Source organism: Oryctolagus cuniculus, chromosome 12, assembly GCF_964237555.1.
Source record: "Oryctolagus cuniculus chromosome 12, mOryCun1.1, whole genome shotgun sequence".
In the NCBI taxonomy this organism is placed as follows: domain Eukaryota; kingdom Metazoa; phylum Chordata; class Mammalia; order Lagomorpha; family Leporidae; genus Oryctolagus; species Oryctolagus cuniculus.
Window position 1 is genome coordinate 100,625,107 of NC_091443.1, and position 24,620 is coordinate 100,649,726.

General features: G+C 51.0%; 1 protein-coding gene across 4 annotated transcripts in view; it reads right to left on the minus strand.

Moving 5' to 3' along the window:
* CRTC3 (CREB regulated transcription coactivator 3) overlaps nt 1-24,620 on the minus strand; it is a 98,549-nt gene that overhangs the window by 35,297 nt on the left and 38,632 nt on the right. For 2 of the 4 annotated variants that reach the window (XM_051834279.2, XM_051834277.2), the window contains exons 3-4: nt 20,122-20,250; nt 5,423-5,542 (exon numbers count right to left, since the gene is read on the minus strand). In XM_051834279.2, the coding sequence (XP_051690239.1) occupies nt 5,423-5,542; nt 20,122-20,250 (249 nt within the window). The remainder of the gene's footprint in view (nt 1-5,422; nt 5,543-20,121; nt 20,251-24,620) is intronic. The other 2 variants (XM_017337564.3, XM_008275316.4) reach the window with 1 other exon arrangement.

Genomic DNA, 24,620 nt, shown 5'->3' on the forward strand with positions numbered 1-24,620 from the left:
TCTTCCCAAAAAGGAAACACCCCCACACCACCATGGAGCTTTTTCCCCTGCGTGTTCCTTTCCATCACCTTTGCCTTCTGTCCTGAGGCCCCTGGGGCCCTGTGGCCTCACAGCCCCGCCCACACCTGCACGCACTGCCCTCCCTTCTGGGGAAGGGACTCAGAATCTAGCAGCAGGCAGAGGGGGAGCAGGAGGCTGCAGCCTCTGGCCCAGACACTTCAGGAAGCACACCCCAGGGGCACTCTGGCCCACGCCAGTCTTTCAGGTGGACAGTGCTGTCCTCCTACCTGCCGTGGCCAACTCTACCCTTGCGTGGGCTCCAATGATCACCCACAGTCCAGAACCTCACCAACCCAGACCTCCAGCTCCCAGCAGTTCCCGTGACCTCCAAGTCCCTATTTCCAACTGCCTGCTAGGGTTCAACCTCCACCACAGGTACCCAGGAGACCCACGTCCAACTAGTCCCCCACCCCACCCCCACCCCCAGCCTTTCCTCATTGCTCACTCGGGGGTCTCAGAGCCAGCCCAGCCTGCTGCTTCTGTCGGCAAGTCCTCACAGCTCTGTAGAGGCAGCTCCTCTGTCCCTGCCTCGCACACAACGGGGACTCCTGCTCTCTCAGCTCGGGGCGTGTGCGAGGGAAAGGTTCTGACTCACTCTTCCCCAGAGGAAGGGGAGCAGCTCTTCTTTCCGCTGATAAGAGAGGCCATCTGCTGGGGTGGGGCTACGGAGCCACCGAAGCTCAAAACAAGTCCCACCCGGCCTTCTCGGGGCTGCCTGACCTGCGGCAGGGTGAGCAGAGCTTCCTGTCCCCACGGGGAGAGTGTGCACCTGGGGCAGGGCTCAGGAGGCTGGTCATTCTCTCTGCTGCACTGGGACTCTGCCAGGGACAGTCTGTGGGGCAGGGCCCACCTCCCTGGACAAGTGCCAGGGCCCCAGTTAATACAGAAAGCTGGTCCCATTCTGGCCCCCTCGAGTTTCCTACTTCCTCCTGTCCCTTCACCTCCATCTCCGTCTTCCAATCCAGCCCGAAGGATCGCCCTGAGCCCTGGCACCCGCATCTTCCTGTCTCCCCCCAGCTCATGAGTGGCCCAACTGGCTGAAGGTAGAATCCTGCAGTAATATTTCTCTCTCAAAACTCCAAAGACCCACGTGTCCTTGTCCTTTGAGACGACGCGACTATCAGGCAGAAACTGCATTCTGCGATCCTGTCACTTGTGAAAGCCCTGGGTTAAAGAGAAGAAGTGTCCTAAGTGCAGGGCTTCTCAGAGCCCTGCTACACAGGCAGGCTGGGAGCAGCAGAGAGCCCAGGGTCTCTCGGATGTCCCAGGCCACGCATTTCACAGAAACAGTGTCCTAGGAGGCCGTGTCCTAGCGTTTCATCTCGTGGTGCAAAGGGTCAATTCCAGGCCGCCCCAGAGGAGCGTCCCTGTCACCCGGGGCGGGCTCGAGACGTCCTCTACAGTGGCTCAAGTTGGTGAGCTATCAACATGGTTGGGGGATTTTCTGCGCACCTGTGCTACTTCCTTTCGATACCACACACGTCCTTCAGGAAACGGCATCTTCTACGAGTTTTTGGCATGTCTGCTCCTCTTTCAGTGTATGCCCCACAGCCTCAAGAATTTATGCTGGGAGTTCAGAGGGTCAACGGGAGGGCATGTCGGCTGCAGCAAGTTTGTTACAAGGCTTGTGTGGGTGGGCGTAGTGAGGGCCCAGCTGCTTCCTGGCTGTGGCGGCCACAGGTGCCCACAGCGCCCGCTGCTCTCCGCCGCCTACGGCAGGAGGAATCTCCTGCGCCAGGGCTCTGCTTGCCATGGCTGCCCACTCTGGAAGGAAGCTGGGGCTGCTGTTAAACAATGTCCACTTTATTTGCCACTGCTGCCTCACAGACCTGCACCCTTGTCCAGGCCAGCCCGCCATCCCTAAAGAACGCCCAAGTCCAAAAACAAGCTGCCATAAGGGAATTCTAAAGACATTTTTTCCTGTTTGTTCTAACAAAGGTTCAAAAACAATTCTCATACTTTCAAGTGATAAATAAAACTTCATTGGAAAGGCAACAGACAAATGTGAAAGGCAACAATTTTCAGCAAATTATTTCACAACCAACAGAAGGCAGGCTATGAAAGAGAAGGGCTCCCAGCCCCATTCAAAGTTCTCAATTAGATTAACACCTGCGATACAAAATCATGCTACTGGGCCGTCAAGCAGTTGGCAAAGCTGCCACCTGCAACACTAGCTTCCCGTTTTGAGTCCTGGCTGCTCTGCTTCCGAACCAGCTCCCTGCTAACGCACCTGGGAAGACAGTAGAAGATGGTCTGAGTACCTGGACTCCTGCCACCTATGTGGGAGGCCCAGATGGAGCTCTGGGCTCCTGGCTATGGCCTGTCCCAGCCCTAGCCACTGAGGCCATTCGGGGAGTGAACCAGTGAATGAAAGATCTCACTCTTTCTGTGTCACTCTGCCTTTCAAATAAATGAATCTTTAAAACAAACAAAAAAGCAGGCCACTTTCATATTTCCTAGGAGCTCACAGTCCCTGACTCCCGAGAGGAGACCCCATCTCGCAAGTGGGCACATCCAGTCTACAGAGCTTCTTCACAAATGTCCAGTCCCCAGACCCAGTTAGGGAGGGCTTCAGAGGAGACTACAGAGGCGTTAAAAGGCTTGTGACGAGGGAATCAGACTCGTGCTGGCCTGAACATCTTTATTTATCTGCGTACTAATTTGGTGTTTGCGGCTTCTTCCCCTAGAAACAGACTGACCAGCTTTGCTGATGGACTCACATGGAGTCAGGTCATGCCCTCTGACACATACCTAGGGTACAACACAGGGCCCCCCAAACACGCTGCGCAGTCTAGTCTTCCCTTCTGGGACGTTCCTGGTCCCTCTGCCTGGAACATTCTCTCCCTGGCCGCTCTGCCCTCTTACATGTTGTGTGCGACCACATTACCGTCTGTAGTCATTCTCCACGGTGACGCCTGCCAGTTGCTCTCCGTCATCTCCCACGGGACTGCAGACTCAAGCTGGCAGGGGCGGGCCCTCTCACTCATCAGGGGGTGTTGGCTGCTCAGGGCAGTGCCCGGCGTGGGGGAGGGGCTCTGCAGCCAGCTGCTGAATGAATGAATACATTTTCCTCTTCCTTCTTATTTAGCCTTAAGCCTCTGACTATCTTCCTGTGGACCCCGTGACAGGTCGGTGCTCACAGGGCTCCTGAGCTGGCTCAGCTGCAGCTTCCCCCAGCTGCAGGGCGCCTGCCTGCGCAACCTCCTTTCCCACTGCTCGGTAAGCAACTGGAAACCAGGGGCCGCACAACGTTCACTGTTAGCTCCACGGTGTCTGAAACGGGCCTGACTACCAGTAGATTCTTAAATCACTCTTAAGGAATGAACATTTTCCTCTTCCTCTTTTCCAATCCTTCTTCCGTTCTTCCCCTTCACAAGGCTATGTGTACGTCTATCTACTTAGGCCCCACCTGTTTCAAAAAGTATCTGCAACAGCCATAGGGAAATACGTCAGTATATACAGGGTTTCTTGACAAGGTCATGGAAATGCATACTATGAAGCAATTATGCATGGATTTCAAAATGTTTTTGCTCCAAAATAAGCTTATCTTTCTAAAAGTATTTTATTTATTTGAGAGACAGACAGGAGCTCCCATTCACTGGTTTTCTCCCCAAATGCCTACAATGGCCAAGGCTGGGCCAGGACTGACACCAGGGGTGACAAACTCAATCCAGGTCTCCCAGTGGGTGACAGGAATCCAACCACTCAAGTTATCACTGCTGCCTCTCAGGGTCTACCTTAGCAGAAAGCTGGGAATCAAACCCAGGTACTCTCTGTGCAACATAGGCAACTTAATCACCAAGCTAGATACCCACCCCAATAACCTTATCTTAATGCTATTTCCCATGAACTTTTTAAAGTACCTTCAGATACGTGTACAATATCTAATACAATATAAACACAGAGCACTGGCCAGAGACGGAGGGAACTGAAACTTCTTTTTTAAGATACTGTTAAATCAGTCCTTAGCTCGACAAGTCAGGTAATCTGAAAGGGGTCTGATGCATGAGCACCCCTCGTGTGTGAGTTCCTGCCTCCATGACCCCGGCCTTCTGCACTGTGTGTCAAAGCCATCACATTTTCCTGACAGGGATTCTCAAGATTGCGTATCATTTCCACTCTCCCAAATGCCAGACGGCGGCCACAGAACAAACCAAACCAGAAGCCAGGGTACCTCCAAGGCCCAAACGTGCTGTGTCGCAGGGGGCGGAGGGGAGCGGGGCCCTCAACATTCCCTGGAGTGGGCGTCCTCCCCTCCAAACAGATGAACAAGCGCAAGAAGCTTGAGGGCGAGCCGTGCTGTGGTTCCACCCCTGTGCCCACCACCCCTCGCCTGGGGTCTCCCTCCTGCAGGCGCGCCAGGTGGGGATGTGGGGTCAGCGCCTCGGCTGCACTCTGCACTTGGACTGAGGCCAGGGGCCCCCACCACAGCACTGGGGTCCTTTGACACCCAGTTTCCTCATGGGAGAAAACGGGTGAAGAAATAAAGGACCCAGTGAGCTCAGGACTAAAGGACATGTAAATCACCCCACACAGCCTGGCAGCAGAGCCCGCGCCACCCCCCCCCTTCCTGGTGTGGGGCCTGTGGGGCCTGTGGGGCCAGCTCCCACCACTGCCAGGAATCCAGCTCTCGGCAGCGCTCTCACCCTCCTCCCTGCGCCTGCTGCCCGGAAGAGCGAGGCGACCGCAGGGGCCCTGCTGGCCCTCCTCTCCGTGCTTCCACAAAATCCAGCTCAGTTCTCCATCCCTGAGGCCGGCGCACATGCCAGGGACTGGTTCCATGACACAGTTCCCACCTCCTTCTCCTTACTTCTACCTCACGGCCACAGCGCTCGGTGGAGTGTGCACCACTGGACGAGAATCTTCCTGAACACCACCGCTAGATTTTGGTTGCCAAGTATTGCATTTGAAACTGCACAAGTAGAAAATCCTATAAAATTCCCAAAGCTCCAAAAGCAGGTCAGCAGGTCAGCATTCACACAAGGAAGTCACACGGCCGTCTGTCCCTTCTCGCTGGATGGATAAACCCCTCCAAGCTGATGGGAGGTCAGGCTTGATTCTCACTTTGTTGATTTCAGAAGACAATGCTGGGAACACCCTGCACGGGGCTAGATGACAGGCTGTTTACGTTCTGTTATTTCACTACACGAGCTCTGTGTGCGCTCTGGTAGAGCGAACGCCCACCACGGTCTTGCACAGCTGCTGCAGGGAAGCGTCTACTTTCCAACTCATTTACTTTTATTGTCTCCATTCATCAAATGAAATGAAGATTCTGAGGCCAAGGGAGAACTGCAGGGAAGAGAAATCCCCCAAACCTTGCAGACACCTCAAGATGTACACTGCCCTGCGTGAAAAAGGATATCTGCCGGCCAGGCTTCTCCCCGGGCCGCCGGTGCAGTGGGTGGAAACGGCTCCTGGACGGCCTCTCCACCAGGCCGTGGTGGCGGGTTCCCCGGACGCTGTCCGCCTGATGGAGTGATGGCTGCAGAGAGAAGGGAAGGACAGTTGGTCTCTGACCACGAAATCGTCACCCACAAGAGCAGTAACTGCTAACAGCAGACGAAAAGACTGGTTTTGATCATTATATGTTCATGTGGCAGGATAAACAAATGACAGCACAGGAACTGATTTCATGTAATTACAGAATAGTTAGTGTGCTAAGAGGAATGCGGAAAGAACAGTGTGTAAGAGTTTTCACGTGGGGCCAGCACTGTGGTAGTGGGTAAACCCAAGGCCAGCAATGCCACATCCCATCTGGGCAGGAGTTCGAGTCCTGGTAGCTCTGCTTCCCCCAGCTCCCTGCTAATGGCCTGGGAAAGCACTGGAAGAAGACCCAGGTGTCTGGGCCCCTAGCCACTAATGTGGGAGACCCAGATGAAGCTCCTGGCTCCTGGCTTCAGCCTGGCCCATGCCTGGTTGTTGCAGCCATTTGGGGAGTGAACCAGAGGATGGAAGATCTCTGTCTCTCCCTCTCTCTCTAAGCCTTTCAAATAAATAAATATTTAAAAAACGTTAATCAGAGTTGGGTGGAGAATCAGGAGACTACAAACTAGGAAGTTCAGTTGAAATGTGAAAAAGGTACATTTAACACAGAAACACACTGACAAGCAACGGAGTACCCACCTGCACAGTCCCTTTTACATGGTTCTACAAAATTTAGAGTGTTGAAAAATTCAGATTTGAGGCTTCAAGGAAAGAATCAGAAAATCTTGGCCACACCAGTTCTCATCAGCCACCCCTGTCATTTTTTTTTAATATTTATTTATTTGAAAGAGTTCAGAGAGGGGAAGGGAGGGGAGAGATTTTCCATGCATAGGTTCACTCCCCAGATGTCTGCAACAACCAGGACTGGGCCAGGCCAAAGCCAGGAGCCAAGAGATTCACTCAGGTGTCCCACATGGGTTCGGGGGCCCAACACTTAGGCCATCTTCTTCTTTTCTTCTTTTTTTTTTTTTTTTGGACAGGCAGAGTGGACAGTGAGAGAGAGAGACAGAGAGAAAGGTCTTCCTTTGCCTTTGGTTCACCCTCCAATGGCCGCCGCGGCCGGCGCACCGCGCTGATCCGATGGCAGGAGCCAGGTACTTATCCTGGTCTCCCATGGGGTGCAGGGCCCAAGCACTTGGGCCATCCCCCACTGCCTTCCCGGGCCACAGCAGAGAGCTGGCGTGGAAGAGGGGCAACTGGGACAGAATCCGGCGCCCCGACCGGGACTAGAACCCAGTGTGCCGGCGCCGCAAGGCGGAGGATTAGCCTAGTGAGCCGCGGTGCCGGCCTAGGCCATCTTCTACTGCTTTCCCAGGCCAACAGCAGGGAGCTGGATCAGAAGTGGGGCACCTGGGACTGGGACCAGTGTCCATATGGGATGCCAGTGCTACAGGTGGCGGCTTTACCTACTGTGTCACAACACCAGCCCCACCCCTCTTATTGTTGATCCTTACACCCAAACACTCCACTACTCACACTGGAGTTCAAGACGAGAAAAGGAATACGACTTGAATACAGAGGAAGGCACACAAACTTGCTATTCCCTAAAAAGTACAAATCAAAGTATGAGCACTGTCAAGATAAATTCAGGGCCAATAAATCCAAAATCTTTGTTAAGCGATGTTCAGAGTAGGCTCTTAACATTGGAGACTGCGCCTTCTTGGCTATCAGAGACGGAATTTCAGGCGGGACAGTCTGGGGGGGGGGGGGCATGCCCAGGCATGGACGTGTGAACCCTGCATGAGTGTGAAACACATGAGCACATGTCTCCTTTCTCTACCTGCCACTAAAAACTGCACCTATTCACGGTGTGTAATGTGATGTTTTGAGGTACTGAGTGATTAGCTCACGCGATCAACACACTGGTTGTCTCACGTGCTCATCACTTCAAACAGACTCTCTCTGAGGTCGACGGGATCCCGTGCGGAGCAGCTGGCCCACCAGGCAAGGAGCAGCGAGGCGCACTGCACTGTCACAGCAGCAGTTTCCTCAAGCTGAGAACGGATTGTTAATTTTTCTTTGTTAAACACATGGATTTTTCTCACATGAGGTTTCTCCTGAGTGGGCTGAGAGAATGTCTAGGCTAATTAATTTAATAGTTCCAATCTATTAAAAAAAAAGATTTATTTTTATTTATTTGAAAGACAGTTACAGAGAGAGGTAGAGACAGAGAGAGGTCTTCCATCTGCTGGTTCACTCCCCAAATTGTCGCAATGGCTAGAGCTAAGCCAATCCAAAGTCAGGAGCTGGGAGCTTCCTCTGGGTCTCCCATGTGGGTGCAGAGGCCTAAGCACCTGGGCCATCCTCTGCTGCTTCCCCAGGTCATAGCAGAGAGCTGGATCGAAAGAGGAGCAGCCGGGACCAGAACCGGCGCCCATATGGGATGCTGGCGCTTCAGGCCAGGATTTTAACCTGCTGTGCCACAGCGCCACGCCCCCCCTCCCCCCCCGCCCCAGTCTACTTTTATAATCAAAATCTGTAAACTCACAAAGAGATCTTAATGAGGAGAGATTTCCAGGTCTTAGGTTTGGGAAGTGGGATCTGTATACAGTCTACTATTCTAGGCAATGATAAAATGAAATGAGTGAAAACTAACGGGGCAGACGCCTGGCCCAGCGATCAAGCAGCAGCTCGGGACGCCCCCGTTCTGCATCAGAGCCCTCGCGTTGGGGTCCCCGATCTGCCCCCAGTGCCAGCCCCGCTAACGCGCACCATGGCAGGCAGCAGTGAAGGCTCAAGCACTTGGGTCCCTGCCACCCACGCAGGAGACCCGGATGGAGCTCCCAGCCCTGGTTACTGTGGACATTTCAAATAAATGGAAGGAAGGAAGGAAGGGAGAGAGGAAAATGTGGCAAAATAGTAACAGTCTGAATTTAGGAGAAAGGGTATACACAAATTCATTGTTCTATTCTTGCAGGCTTTGAAATTGCTCAAAATTAAACACTTACAAGTCTCAAATCTGATGAGAGAGGCACAGACCTTGATGTAGGACTCTGATGCTTCTCATTTTTTTTTTTTTTTTTTGACAGGCAGAGTGGACAGTGAGAGAGAGAGACAGAGAGAAAGGTCTTCCTTTTGCCGTTGGTTCACCCTCCAATGGCCGCCGCGGTCGGCGCGCTGCGGCCGGCGCACTGCGCTGATCCGATGGCAGGAGCCAGGAGCCAGGTGCTTTTCCTGGTCTCCCATGGGGTGCAGGGCCCAAGCACCTGGGCCATCCTCCACTGCACTCCCTGGCCACAGCAGAGGGCTGGCCTGGAAGAGGGGCAACCGGGACAGAATCCGGCGCCCCGACCGGGACTAGAACCCGGTGTGCTGGCGCCGCTAGGCGGAGGATTAGCCTAGTGAGCCGCGGCGCCGGCCTGATGCTTCTCATTTCTAAAATCTGAATGACTTCAAAATCAAATATGTATTTACAATGACTTTGAAAAGACATACAAAAATATGACCACAACTTCTTGTTACTTTTTATTAGGTTTACTTGGAAAAAATACATAATTGGCTGAGAAAATTTATAATTTTAGACTATCCTTCTACATAAAATTAAAAGTTCTGAGGGGCCCCAGTAGCACCTTTAGTATGGGCGCTTAAATGATATTTTTGAAGATTTATTTATTTTGGGGCCGGCGTTGCAGCATAGTGGGTTAAGTTGTCTGCAGCACCAGCATCGCTTATGGGCACTGGTTTGAATTCCAGCTGCTCCATTTCTGATCTGGCTCCTTGCTAAAGCATTGTAAGATGGCCCAAGTACTTGGGCCCCTCCATTCACGTGGGACACCTGGAGGAGGCTCCTGGAGGAGGCTCCTGGTCCACCTCTGGCCGTTGTGGCCATTTGGGGAGTGAACCAGCAGATGGAAGATCTCTCTCTCTCTCTCTAACTTTGCATTTCAAATAAATAAGCTGTCCCTTCTTAAATGATTTTTAATTATGTTCATCTATTCAGGAAACATGACTTAAACAAAAATGTGTCTAAATAAAGAGCTACTATCAATACAAAAATAAATAAATGGGAAAACCATTGTTTATCAAGGACTGTACCCTCAGCAGATTTTCTAAAATTTTATTTTTATTTTTCAGTGAGGAAGAAGGAGAGAAAAGGAATTTCCATCTCCTCAAATGCCCACAATGGTTCACTCCTCAAGTGCCCACAGCGACTGGGGCCAGGTCAGGCTGAAGCTGGGAGCCAGGAGCTCAACCAAGGTCTCCCACGTGCAGGTGAGGGGCCCAGCCACCGGAGCCCTCCCTGCTGCCTCTGAGGCTGCACCTGCAGGAAGCTGGAGGCGGGGCCCGAGCCACGGGTGGAACCCAGGCACTCCCAAGCGGGACACGGCGTCTTAACCACTGGGCTAGCCACCCGCCTCCAGCAGCACATCCAGGATCAGAAACCTGGTTATCAAAGATGGAAATAATGTTGAGACCAACGCCTTTGTTCAAGGTGAAAGAAAAGGGCGTGTTCTCTCTGGAAGTGACGCCCACTCGCTGCAGTCATGCTGAATGTACCTGAAAACATACATTTTCTTCCAGGAGTCTGTGCCAGACTGGGCTCCTGGAGACTGGCCTGCACGGGGCACTGAGAGCCTGCCGAATGGCTCCCCAAAGCAGAAAGTTCTGGAAACATCTCCCAGGCTTCCCCGAACACCTTTATTTTCTACTGACAGTTGCCGCTCTTGCATTAACTTCTTCTGGCCCGAACCCTGTTTGACGGCTTAGACTCAGACTTAGTTTTGGGGGCGTGATCTCGGCTGACAGCTGGCATTTCCTTCTCTTTCTCCCCAGGGTTCAACCTCAACTCTCTGCGCCTGCAGTAGCTGCTCCGAGTCCGCACTCTGTTTGGCGTCTCAAGTCACTGGGGCCTGTTCTGCTCCTCGGGGAAGTTAGGGCCAGTGTCCAGCAGGGCGGCTGCAGCCTGAAGAAGCCTGCGAAGCAGCGGGTGCCTGGCAGGGGCCCTGCCGTTGGGTCCCAGAGCACCCGAGACAACAGATACGTGCTCCAGTCGCTCACTTGCTGAGGGCTAAAATTTTGTTATGCAAAGATGTATTTATTAAGTCTACTTTCAAGCATAAAAATAAAACTCTGCACCCTTAAGGCTGAGTACTTCTTTTTTGTCCCTTCTCCAGTTTTACCCATATATAGCTTTTACAGGGCTGGGCTCACAGAGAACATATGTTTTTGTAATCTATTTTTTGCACCTGACATTATTTCATAAACAGATTTTCATATGTTTCATAATCCTCATGCTTATTAGCTCAGCCAGTGTGCAGTATTTCACCTCTAAGGTTCATGGGGCTGACATTCCAGATTGCAGCTCGAACAACATACGATTTAGGGTCAGAGAAACAGTTCAAGTTCAGGATCCTGCACTTCATCTTCCTTATCCATAGAGGTGGAAATGAGAAACACAAAATGGGATCACAGATGTGAGAGTGGCCTTGTCCCAGGGTGGCCTGAGCACTAGAAGGGGCTGGACGGCCCGGTGGCGTGGGCAGGAGAGCAGCAGGTCACAGGCCTTTTATGGTCACAGCTTCGTCGTTAGACACTTCCTCAGCACTCTGAGCCTCCCAAAGCCTCCCACCTGCTGCCCGAGCCATGTCACCTGATGAACAGCGGGGAAGAAAACTTGCTGGGCACGTGACTTGCTTTGGCCAATGACTTATGAGCGGATGTGACGTTCATCTTGTCCAAACTGAAGCTCTCAAGTGCTCTTCCTGCTATGAGGGTGCCCGGCCCACAGAGGGGACGCTCCTGCAGACTGCTGCAGAAGCGGGAGACGCACAGAGGACAGGCACAGTCTCTCAGGACCAACGTGCAGGACGGTGACGGAACAAGCGCCCATCAAAGTCCCAGAGGCTAACAGAGTGGGAGGCTCCCACTGCTGGAGTGCAACACGGGGGCACGAAGTCCAAGAACCCACACATGGGCACCCTTGTGTTTTAAGGGTGTCGCATGCGGGCTCTGTTTCAGAACCACAGGAAAAGGGGAGAGCGTCTGTGCCTCCATGCACACAGTCTCATCCATGATGACACATGGGGTCCAGTGTTGGACAACCCAGAGGTAGAGCAGTGTGGGGGTGACAGGACTAACATTGGTGCCGGGGCTCTTTCTGAGATGAAACAGGACATGGGAAAGGGCAGAGTTAGGCATCTCTACGTGCAGCATCCGTCTGCGTGTCCCAGCACGGGCGTGCCCACGTCTCAGCTCGGTGGACAGCTGTGTCCTGAAAACTGCAGCTGCATTTGCTCACCTCTGCCAGGGGGAAATGACCTCCTCTAATCCAGTTCTGAGCTGTCGATGTGACTTGTCTTTGCATCAGCTCTTTAAGTAGGTCTGCCACATGGCTGGCTAATCAGAAACCCCAGACCTTTCTCACCTGACTGGCAACGCATGCGCAGATGCCTACTAAGTCCGTGTTTACTTATCAAGTAAGGTGAGGTCTGAGAGTTGGAGAGCTGCTTATTGTCTACTCAAGGGGGTGATCCTTACTAAAAGTCTACGTGCTACAGCATATTCTTTATGTGTGAACAATCAACACACATGTCTTCCTCTGCAGCAAAATACAAAGATCAGTTGCGGCTTATCGTTGGACTTCCGTGTGGAGCCACTGAAAATAGGAGCAATGCGACTTGCAAACATCTCCAAGGGAAATATGGTTTTCTACATGACAATAAGATGACCAAAGGCATTCTTGCATTATGAAGTTCTACGGAGCTTTTAAAAGTGCATGGAAGCCATGCAGAAGACCAGGATGAAGCAGATAAATAGCTCCTTTGGAACGTCTAGATCCAACAACGTAAGCTTAGCATCCTTACAAAGGTGTGCGATCAATAGTCTCAAATAGGGCGATTCTATACAAGACAGCCCCCAACAACTTCGTTTACAGACACGACAACCAGAGATGAAGAAAAGACTGATGAAATGGCTGTAGAAGCAACACCACTGTCAACACTGGAAGTGCGTGCTGGCGGGAAGCCTCAGTATCACGCAGGATTACACGGGAGGGTGATGCCCACATCATTTGACACTGTGAATCCAACATGCCAGCCTGAGCCAAGGGTCCCTGGTGAGGCGACTTCCACCATCTCAGCAGCCACCCAGGAAGCAAAAAAAAAAAAAAAAAAAAAAGCCTCTCAACAACAAAAATAGGGCACTTGGAAGGGAGCCCCTCAGGCTCTCCATGACACCTTACGTAGGCAGAACAAGCTGCATCTCTCAGCCTCCAGCCCTCGGCAGGAGGATCACGGCCATGCTGGAGTGCACTTCCCCACTTTTGTTACCGACAAGAAACTGAGAACCACAGAGGTCACACAGACAGTGAGCGGCAACCTTCAAATGTTAACTCATCCTATGTGTTTTTTATTATTATTATTTTTATTTTTTGAAGACAGAGTGGACAGTGAGAGAGAGAGAGAGAGAGAGAGAGAGAGAGAGAAAGGTCTTCCTTTTGCTGCTGGTTCACCCTCCAATGGCCGCCACGGCCGGCGCACCGCGCTGGTCCGATGGCAGGAGCCAGGTGCTTCTCCTGGTCTCCCATGGGGTGCAGGGCCCAAGCACTTGGGACATCTTCCACTGCACTCCCGGGCCACAGCAGAGAGCTGGCCTGGAAGAGGGGCAACCGGGACAGAATCCGGCGCCCCAACCAGGACTAGAATCCTGTGTGCCGGCGCCGCAAGGCGGAGGATTAGCCTAGTGATCCGCGGCGCCGGCAGCTGTGTGCTCTTCATCTTGCCCCTTCACCTGCCTTGCTAAATGGCCTCCAAAAAAATCAATGATTTTTGGTGGGCTTTTTGCTGACATATACAGAAAAAAAAATAAAAATGATTTATTAAGAGATTTCCCTGGGTTCAGCATTGTGGTGCAGTGGGTTAAGTGATCACTTGCAATGCCAGCATCCCATATTGGGACAGCAGTTTGAGTCTTGGTTGCTCTGCTTCTAATCCAGCTTCCTAATGCACCTGGGAAGGCAGAGGAAGATGGCCCAGGTATTTGGGCCCCTGCCACCCACATGGGAGACCTGAATGGAGTTCTGGGCTCTGGACCAGCCCCAGCCATTGTACCCATGTGGGGATGAACCCAAGGTTGGAAGATTTCTCTCTCTCTTCTCTTCTCTCCTCCTCCCCATCTCTCCTCTGTCACTCTGCCTTTCACATAAATATATAAATCTTTTCACTTATAATAAAAAAAATTCCAAATAAATTTTATCATGCTCTTATAAATCTAGTGAATATCTAAGGTACAATTAGAGGACAACATCCCTGCTGAGACCCCTGGCTCTATAAACAACACATCTACACCTGGGCACTGGGAGCCATAGTTTCAGTTGGGGCAGGTGTCTAAATAAATATTTTATCAATGGTTTGCTAAAAGTCCTAAATCCACTGGCCAAAACTATGCTGCCTCCTACAGAATTAAAATGCTACTTCAATCATTCTAAATTTCTCTACATTCAGGTTGGGCACCCTTAATCCAAAAATACAAAGTCTAAAATGCTCTGAAATCCAAATTGTTCCAAAGTCTGGACCCGAGTGTGGAGCTGCACAGGAAAGTTTTAGATTTGAGATTCTGGGATTCTGCGTTAGGGATGCCCAGTTGCTTAAGTCGTCTTAAACTCATCATCTATCTCTATAGGCAAAGATGGTGTTTAGTTCTTTGATTCTTTAGTTCTTGGTAAGTGGTACTGACCAAATTCCCACTGGGGAGAGTGGAGACTTGGCAAGCTCAGGAATTAAGGCAGGTTCCTCCAGGACTGCAGAGCTTCGTAGCGACACGCAGCCGTGGTTGACAGAACAAGTTCTAGAGTCCCCTTCCTAAAGAGACAGTGCTAACAGAGGAACAGCAACAGTCTTGGGAATCAGCAGGAGGTCACTGCTAGGCCTTCGTTCTCATGACAAGGGGAGGGAGTCTGACAGAAGACCTGCCCACAACCAAGAGGATGCTATGAATTCCCTGCTGTGGGCTAAAGAGGTCATTTTAATTCTACGTTATAAGCCAAGCAGAATGAAAAATGACTTCCTAGTTTGGTTAGACTCTATTATACCACCATCAGGAAGAAAGGAAGAGAGCCGAACACAGATCTCCAGGGTCAGACCTGCAGGCCCTGCCTGCCTCCCGGGTGGAGCTGCTCACTCTCCCTGTGCCGGCTGCAGGTGGGCCCTGGGGCGTGGTGGTTAAGCTGCCACTTGGGACACCTGCACTGCGTGTTGAGTGCCTGGCTGCAGTCCCTGCTCTACCCATGATCCAGCTGCCTGCTAATGCACCTTGGGAACAACAGATGATGGCTCAAGTACTTGAGTTCCTGCCACCCACCTGGGAGATCCTGAGAGAGTTCTTAGCTCCTGGCTGCAGCCTGGCCTAACCAAATGCTGTGGGCATTTGGGGAGTGAATCAGTGGATGCAAGAGATCTCTTTCTGCCTTTCAAATAAAATGAAAAAAAAAATTATGTTTGTAGTCAACTTTAGAGCCCAACAGTGGCTGCTGTTTATATGACAATACTTCACAAAGTTCATGGATGACAGAATTAAAATATGAATTTCTTTTGGTGCAAAACAATTTTGAAATCAATGCATATGTAGGATTTCCAAAAATGGACATTGTGAGAAACTACACATGGATTTTTTTTTTTTTTTTTTTTGACAGACAGAGTGGACAGTGAGAGAGAGAGACAGAGAGAAAGGTCTTCCTTTGCCGTTGGTTTACCCTCCAATGGCCGCCGCGGCCGGTGCGCTGCGGCCGGCGCACCGTGCTGATCCAATGGCAGGAGCCAGGTGCTTCTCCTGGTCTCCCATGGGGTGCAGGGCCCAAGGACTTGGGCCATCCTCCACTGCACTCCCAGGCCACAGCAGAGAGCTGGCCTGGAAGAGGGGCAACCGGGACAGAATCCGGCGCCCCGACCGGGACTAGAACCCGGTGTGCCGGCGCCGCAAGGCGGAGGATTAGCCTAGTGAGCCGCAGCGCCGGCCATGGATTTCAAAAATTTATTTTGCACCAAAATAAACTAATCTTTTAATTCCATTTTTCCATGAATTTTTTTTAAGATTTATTTTTTGAAAGATACAGTTATATAGAGAGACAGAGATAGAAAAAGGGATCTTCCATATGCTGGTTCACTCCTCAAATGGCTGTAATAGCTGGGACTGGGCTGAGCTGAAGCCAGGAGCCAGAAGCTTCTTCTGGGTCTCCCACAGGGGTGCAGGGGCTCAAGCACTTGGGCCGTCCTCTGCTGCTTTCCCAGATCCAGCAGGGAGCTGGATCACAGGTACAGCAGCCAGGACTCCAATCGGAGCCCATTTGGGATGTCAGCATTGCAGATGGTAGCCTCACCTGCTATGCCACATGCGACTCCTCCATAGGCTTTCCGACATACCCTCGAATATGCCAGAGGGCAGAATTTTCTCTTCACAAACTCCTGGCAGGCTTCCAACTGCTCTGGGAATTACATACGGCTTTTCTCTCAGCACCCTGCCAGTCTATTCCACTGTTGCAGGGTACCTAACCCCTCAGAGTCTCTCAACCACCTGGATGGGTAGTTTGGCTGCTTCTTTTAAATAACATGAAGTTATTATTATTTTTATTTTTGAGAGGCAGAGAGCATCTATCTGCTGACTCACTACCACCACCCCCACCATCACCCTGCCACCTCCACACTGGGCCAGCCTGAAGCCCGGAGTTGGGAATTTCATCAGGGTCTCTTGTGGGTGGCAGGGACCCAACTATTAGAGCCATCACCTGCTTCCTTCCAGGATGTGGACTAGCAGGAAGCTAGAATCAAGAACAGAACTGGGACTCGAAGCCAGACACTCTAATAGGGGATGCAGGCATCCTAATTGGCAACTTACCTACTGCACTCAAGGTCCAGCCCATGTCTGTGATACCTCTGGGATCCGTTCTTCTCCCTAGCATCAAATGAATCCTGCATAAGGGTTGGAAAGACGCTGTGAAAACAGAGCAGACCAGGGCAGGTGCTGGCCCCAGCCTTCTTCTCCTTCTTTTTTAAAATTTATTCATGTATCTGAAAGGCAGAGTTACAGAGAGGCAGGGAGAGAGAGGTCTTCCATCCACTGGTTCACTTCCCAAATGGCCTCAATGGCTACAGCTGGCTCATTCGAAGCTAGGAGCTTCCTCCAGGTCTCACGCGGGTGCAGGGGCCCAAGGAGTTGGGCCATCTCTCACTGCTTTCCCAGGCCATAGCAGAGAGCTGGATTGGAAGTGGAGCAGCCAGGTCTCGAACTGGCGCCCATACAGGATGCTGTAACTGCAGGGGGTGGCTTTACCCGCTATGCCACAGTGCCGGCCCCTGCCCCAGCCTTCTAACTTGGGGCCTGGCCTGGCACTGGTATCGGTTGTGTCCCTTCCTAGTCCTTATGTGCAAATGAAAGATAAGAAGGAAGTCAATAAGACAAACTAAGCTAAAAGATTACTCCAGGAAATGACAGAGATAAAACAGTTTTGGGGTTTTTGTTTGTTTTTAGGGCAGCTAAGATCAACACTCACAAAATAATCAAACCAATCAGAAAGATCAAAGAGGAGCAGGCAAAATAATCTGCCAAAGAAGAAATCCAGCAAAGCGTGAAACACGCCCAGAGTGCGAGGTCTCAGGTGCAGGCTGGGGCCTCCTGTTCAGGCACAGGTGATAGAGGTCACAGGTATGCGCCCCTGGGAGCAGGCCGTGTGCTGTGACCTCTGACCCCAGCCTCCAGCACTCAGAGTCCTCCACGGAATGGCTTCCAATACATTTTTGGTGAAGAACGTGATGTTCCCAAATAATCAGACTGCAAAGTGGAGTGCGTGCTTGCCAGGGAGTACAGAGGACAGGGGCTGGGGGAAACAGCTGTGTGCCCGCTGGTTTCGTATTCTTGTGTCTGTCTCACAGTAGAGCGGTATATGTGTGTAACTTATAAACAACTTGTGTATACCCACATAGGAGACATAAAATTGTTTTACTACTAGGGTGCATGACCAAAACCTTTAAATGGCAAAATGCTGGTAACTATTGAAACTGGCAAAGGCTGTATGAGATATACTTTAGTCTTTCTACTTCTGCTCACCGCTGGAATTTTCCATAATAAAACGAAGAATACCAGCTTCAAATCCTCATCAGGATGGCACAGGCCTGGCAGGGGCTACGGCACACTGCTATCTTTCAGGGCACGTCACCCCGCCCCGCCCCACCTCCCTGCTGGTGCGATGTGCCGCTGTGCCGGGTGGCAGGGCGAAGCTAACATGACAAGGACGAGAGCAGCACCTTCTGCGGAAGCTGGGTCTGCTCAGTGATCAGCTCCAGCGGAAGCAGATTCGCTTCTTCCAGCTCTAGAAGGAACTGCAGTGGGAAGACCCGGGCTTTGATGAGCTCAGACTACAGCTGGGACGGGGCGGGGCGGGGCGGGGCGGGGCAGGAGGAGCCTGGTCTCGGGAGTGGTTCAGTGGGAAGGAACTGGCCCACAGAGTATGGCCAAACAAGTCCTTGAAGGCTTTTTAGGTCCAGTAGGGAGGTAGGAAGCGCACGTGAGAAACAGTTGTGACAGAAAGTCGTGGCAGCTCGGCCTGCCGGGCCTGTGCCTCCACGGTCCTGCTGCCCTGAGTCACGGCAGCTCACTACCATCATTGCACTCGGCAAGACGCTTCCCAGCATTCAGAGCTCTGTGACCTGCAATCGACTGGAATACATGGGCTGAGCAGCGAGGTGAGGGGCAGGCACTGGGTGCCACAGTTAAGCTGCGGCCTGCGACACCCGCATCTCATACTAGTGTCTGGGCTCCAGTCCCGGCTCTGACTGCCGGCTCCAGCTTCATACAATGTGTGCCCTGGGAGGCACCAGTGACCCTGCCACCCACGTGGGAGACCTGGACTGAGTTCTGGGCTCCTGGCTTCAGCTTGGTCCAGTCTGGCTGTGGCAGCCAATGGATGGGAGTGCACTCACTCGCTCCCGCTCTCTCTCATTCTCACTGTTCTCACTCTCTTCTGTTTTTCAAATACATGAATGAGTGGCAAATGTGGGAAATATTGGAAATGGTGACGAACATATGGAGGTTCTTCATTCTATTTTCTACTTTTGGAAACGTTTTTAATTTCCAAATAAACAGCTTAGTTATTTAATTAAAATTTGACACTGTAATAAATTAAGGGTGCCCTTTTCAGACCCAGTAACTGTGTATATGCCAAAAAAGGAATGAAGGCCAAGTTTTCCACCACAACCAACAAAACAAAACAGATATTTTTCACCCTACTCATGGCATTTAAAAATTTTTATTTATCTTTATTTATCTGAAAGGTGGGGAGAAGGCGAGAGAGAATATTGATCTCCTGACTGCTAGTGCACTCCCTGAATGTCCACAACCGTCGGGCTGGGCCAGGTGGAAACTGGCAGTCAGGAACTCCATCTGGGGCTCCTACAGGGAGGCGGGGACCCAACGACTGGAGCCATCACCTGCTGCCCCCCAGGTGTGCATTAGCAGGAAGCTGGAATTGGAAACAGAACTGGAACCCGAAACCAGACGTTCTGACATGGGATGCAGGTGACCCAGATGGTGTCTTATCTGCTGTGCCAAACACCTGCTCCATCACTTAAAAAACAAGTATAGAATTTCACAAGGGAACTAGAAAAGAGAAAACATGTCTGGAAAGAATAAAATAATCCATAATATTTGGCTAGCTATGACGGCACAGGTCAATCCTAAATAAAGCACGTGGGGGTTAAGGACTGATATCCTGTTTCTGACGAGAAAGAGCAAAGGGCACTTTTCCTCATCAGACTCCTTGAGCACGAGGAGACACAGTGTCCTGTCTGTCTGATTCACACAGTCTCCAGAGCAAGGGAGGACCTCACAGGTCAGCCAATCCAACCCAATGGCCGTCCGCTGCCGCTAGACTGCTTTGAAGACGGGAACAGATGCTTTCCCAGGCAGGCCACCCTTTCTCATGCAGCCTTGTTCTGGTATGTTCTCCCGCAGGCCGCGCTGTGCAGTGTCCTTAAAGCATCTGCTGTCTCCTGAGGCGATCTGCCCAGATTAGAGGTTGCTAAAAATTCTTTACGCCAGGAACACTGGTCTCCATGAGGAACCCAGCTGCCGCAAGTGGAAGAACTGGGCCGTGGGGCCTGAGTCTCCACTTAATGAGTTAAAACTGCAACTGAATCTAGTTGCTCACTGGGAGACTCTGAGCTGAGTTGGTTTGGCATTCCTTTTGTCAAACAAATAGAAAAACTGGCAGGACTCACACAAAGAGGCCCTTTCTGACCGGCAAGTCCCCCTTCTGCCTACAGAAGGGAGGGAGCACAAACCACGCCAACTGGGAAGCGAGTGAGAGCCGCCATGCCCAGCGGGGCCCCTTTTCTGGATGGGTTCGTGTGTCCCAGGCCCAGCAGCACCGGGGGCTTCCTGGTTCCCAGGTGTCTGGGCAGGCTCTCCGCGCCTCCCCAGCTTCTCTGCCCGAGACAGGAGGGACGGGCCCTGGTGGCACAGCCAATGCAAGCTCAGCTGGCCTCCCTTCCAGCAGAGTGAGGAGGAGGAGGATGTCTCATTTGATCCCAGCCCAGTTCTGTGGAGCCTTAGGAGTTACTCAGCCACCAAAAATAAAGCTAACGATCTGACCTTCCACTGGCTCCTGGCTCCAGCTGTCCACCAGTGAGAATCCAGATGGGGATGGCAATTGGTCAAGTTCCTCGGCCTCCACAAGAATGGAAGATAGAGTCCAGATGAAGATTTTTTTTTTTTTTTAATCTAAGAGACAGAGAAAGAAACAGATCTCCCATCCACTGGTTCACTTCCCAAAATGTCCGCAATAGTCAGGGCTGGGCCAGCCTGAAAACCAGGAGTCCGTTACTGCATTCAGGACTCCTACGTGGCGGCAGGGACCCAACGACTTGAGCCATCACCTGCTGCTTCCTCCCAGGATGTGTATTAGCAGGAAATTGGAACTGGGAACAGAGCTGTGACGTGAACCCAGGACTCCGACATGGGGTACAAACGTCCCGAGCAGCATCTTAACTGCTGCACCAAACACCTGCCCATCACTGAGGATTTTCATCAATGAAATTAGGCTCAGTTAACACAGTCCTGGCTAAATACATGCCTCCACTAGAAGATTCACTACATTTGGTACCCTAGAAAATGGAAAGGCAAAATTATCATTAATGAATTTGATCATTTCTGTGGGATTTCAAAGTTCTAAGGTTTTTTTTTTTTCCATTTTATTTGATAATCCACTGTGGGGAGGGGTGCGATCAGTATAGAATATAAAAGGAGAGATTAAAAGTAACTTACGTTGAATCAGTGCAATAATTCAGGCACTTGCTGTAAACCCATAATTAAACTTACTGAGAAATCCTAAAGAATTATTTTTTTCATTTTCTGTGTATTTTACCTCTTCTTGGGAAAATACTGAGATTTTTGCAGTTTCTGGAAATAACTTATAATGGTAATGGGGAGACCAGAAAAGGCAGGCTTAACTGTCACTGGGCCATGCCACACTGGCAGGGGAGCGCCACGTGAGGCTCTCGCCTGGGCCAGGACGGTGACTGCCCCTTGCTACTTACTTCCCTCCAAGTCGGCCTCCGAGGCCCCCCGTGTTCCATCATCCGCTCCCGGGCTGCTGGACCCAGCGGGACCCAGCGGGGCAGAGTGGACAAGCACGCTCTACCTCACAGGCACTGGCCGTCTTTTAAAGATGACCAAGCAGCTGAGGCCCAATGATCTGAATGAGTAGCACATCTACATCTGTAACAAATGAAAACAGAACGACGGATGGTGACGAGGCCCCTCCAACCCTGCTCCCTTCTACCCAGCCCACCTCCAGTGGGTAAGCAGACTCTCGTGCCTCCGTGCAAACAGCAGTGATGTGAGCAGAGCAAATACGAACACAAATGACTTCTGTGCATGGCAGCACACTAACGCACTGTTCTACACCTTGCTTTTTAAATCGAATCTCCCACAGATTCTAAACCCGATTTCCAGCTTCCTAGAGGCTCTCCAAGTAACTGGACACGCAGCAATGGTCTCTCCCAGGCCATCACGTTGGCCCACCTCCCCAACCCTGCCAGCTCCTCTCCTTGCTCTCCCCCAGGGCCCTGGCAGGGCATCAGGCCCAGCCCGCGTCTCCCAGGCGAAGCTGCGGGAGAGGGGCAGCGACAGAAAGAGCGGCTACCTGGTCGCCTCCCTTCTGCTGGTCCCTGGGCCTCTCCCCTTCTCCACAGCCAGGTTTTGGCGGAAGGAGCTGCCTCAACTCCGCGTCCTCTGCCCTCGACCCCCGCCCTCGACTCCATGGAAGTTTCCGACAACCATGGACTTTTCTCACTAAATCCACCCGGACTTTTTCAGCTCTTGAGTTACTTGACCTCTTGGAAGCCTCTGGGATCACGGGCAATGCACTCTTTGGAAACGATCTTCAGCTCTGGCTCCTGGGCACGGTGCTCTGCCCTTCTCCCGCTGCCCCTCGGGGGTCTCTCTCTAGTCCCCTTGGCAGAATCCCGAATTCCTGACTGTCCTTAAGATGCCAGGGTCCTGAATGCTGTCACATGAAAACTGTGTCTCCAGCCAGGACCCCTCTCAAGCAACAGGCTCCGGCCCTCTCCCAGCACTGCCTGCAGGCACCGGGGGTGCCACAGGCTCACAGAGTGTGAGAGCTCCCAGGCCAGCCCCTCCCTGCATCTGCAAAGTCTGGGGAGCCACCGACCAAGGCACAGAGTCGAGGGTCGCCCTTGGGCACTCTTCCTTCCCAGTCATCTCCAGGCCTGGTCACTGCGACCTCCTGACCTTCAACTCCTCCACTTTCCCCACCTCGCCACCCACCACTGTAACTACCTGGTCCCTCGCTGGTCCTTCTGTCTCAACTTCCAACCAAACTCCCACACCATACACAGTAACAGACCCGACCATGCCACTCAGCTGTGTTGAACCTAACAGTGAGAGAATTTTGTAATAAGACCACAATGAGCCGATTTTAAAGTTCATCTGGGAAAATCAAACATACAAGCAGAGCCTGGAAAAATCAGAGTGAATCAGCCCTGCCAGTTGTTCACATGTAATATAAAGCTATGAGAACCCAAACAGTGAGATACTGGCACATAGTATCAATACAAGGAAGAGGAATTCTCAAAACACAAATTCCTGTACGAATTTAGTATATGATCAAAGTGGCATTTTAAATGAGTAGAAAAAAGATAGTCATTCAATAAATAGTATTAGGACAGCAGGCCACAGATTGGAAAAAAAAAATTAAGATCCATACTGCACATCTTACATTAGCATAGCATCTGATGGATCAGAGGTTTTAAATTGAAAAACAAAAGCATAAGGTGTCACAAGAAACAAAGAAGACAACTTTCTGTGACAAAAAGGTAGAAACAGTGGAACTAGACATTAAATTCTGATAATACACAAAACTTTAAAGCCTGGATGAAAAAAAAATCCACTGGGGCCAGCGCTGTGGCATAGCAGGAGAAGCTACCGCCTGCAGTGTCAGCAACCCATACGGGCGCGTTGGAGACCTGGCTGCTCCACTTCCCATCCAGCTCTCTGCTATAGCCTGGGAAAGCAGTAGAAGATGGCCCAAGTGTTCGGGCCCCTGCACCCATGTGGGAGACCTAGAAGAAGCTCCTGCCTCCTGATCGGCGCAGCTCCGGCTGTTGCAGCCAATTGGGGGGTGAACCAGTGGATGAAAGACCTCTCTCTCTCTCTCTCTCTCTCTCTGCCTCTCCTTCTCTCTCTGTGTTAACTCTGACTTTGAAATAAATAAAGTAAATCTTTAAAAAAAATCCATTATAAAATAAAGTCAAATGGTAACTGGCAAACCAGGAAAATATTTCCCACTCATAGCACAGATAAATGGCTACTTTCTCTAACACACTTATTGAAAATGCCTGAAAAATCAGTAAGAAAAAGATCAACTACCTAAAAGAAAAGATATGAACAGACTGATCACTGTAAAGATAATACACATGGTCAGAAATACGGAAAAAAGCATACCCCACTCATAGAGAAATGCAAAGTAAAATACGATTTTTCATCTGTAAGATTAACAAAGATCAAAAAGTTTGACAAAACGCTGGGTTGGGAGGATGTGGGCAAACAGGGAGAGAGGTAAGCTGGTATGGTTTCTAAGGTGGTGACTGACAATGTCCATGAAAACAATAAAGGCATATACCCATTGCTGCAGCCGTTCTACTTCCAAACGGTTCTCTAGCAGCAAAAGTTGCATGTATGTGAAATTGTCTGTGTACCCTGTACAGTGTTGTTCACTGCAGCGTAGTTCATGCTTTAAAAAAAATCTGTGAGTGAGAACTAGTTACATAAATTCAGGTAAATGGATGGTAGGATACTATGGACTCATGGGATAAGAAGATAAGAGTGCTTCTGGGAACTGATATGGAAAGATCCCCAGGACACATTAGGTGAGAAGAGCAAAGTACAGAAATGATACTGTTCCCCACCTCCTGGGCAGAGGTGCAGAGTGAAGTGGCTATGTGCTCACATTTGCTGATGTGTACACAAACCGCCCTGAAGGGACAAGCAAGGGTGACAACTGCTGCCTGTGGGGGTGACCAGCGTGATCAGGGTGACCGGGGTGTCTAGGACCCAGGTGGGAGCGATACTGCACATACTTTTGACCCATAGGCGTATCTGTTCATGTATCTCTCTCCAAAAAACAAATAACTAAAACTTAAATGAAAAGCATATTATACAGCTGTAGTAACACACTGATATGGAAACAGAGGAACAGGAGAAGTTAGAATCCCTTGTGCATTGTTGGTGGGAATGTGAAATGACGCACCCACTATGGAAAACAATATGACAGTTCCTTTAAAAAACCTAAAAACAGCACTATTGTATGGTCCAGCATTCCCAATTCTAGGTGTACACCCAAAAGAACTGAAGGTAGGGATGGCATGGTGGTGCAGCAGCTTAAACTGCTGCGAGGATATTCACATTCCATGTGGGAGGCACCGGTTCAAGGCCTGGCTGCTGCACTTCTAGTTTCCTGCTCGTGTGCCTAGGAAGGAAGCAGACGACGATTCAAGCTCTCGAGTCCCTGCTTCCCACGCAGGAGACCCGGATGGAGTTTCCGGCTCAAGGTTTTAGCCAGGACCAGCCCT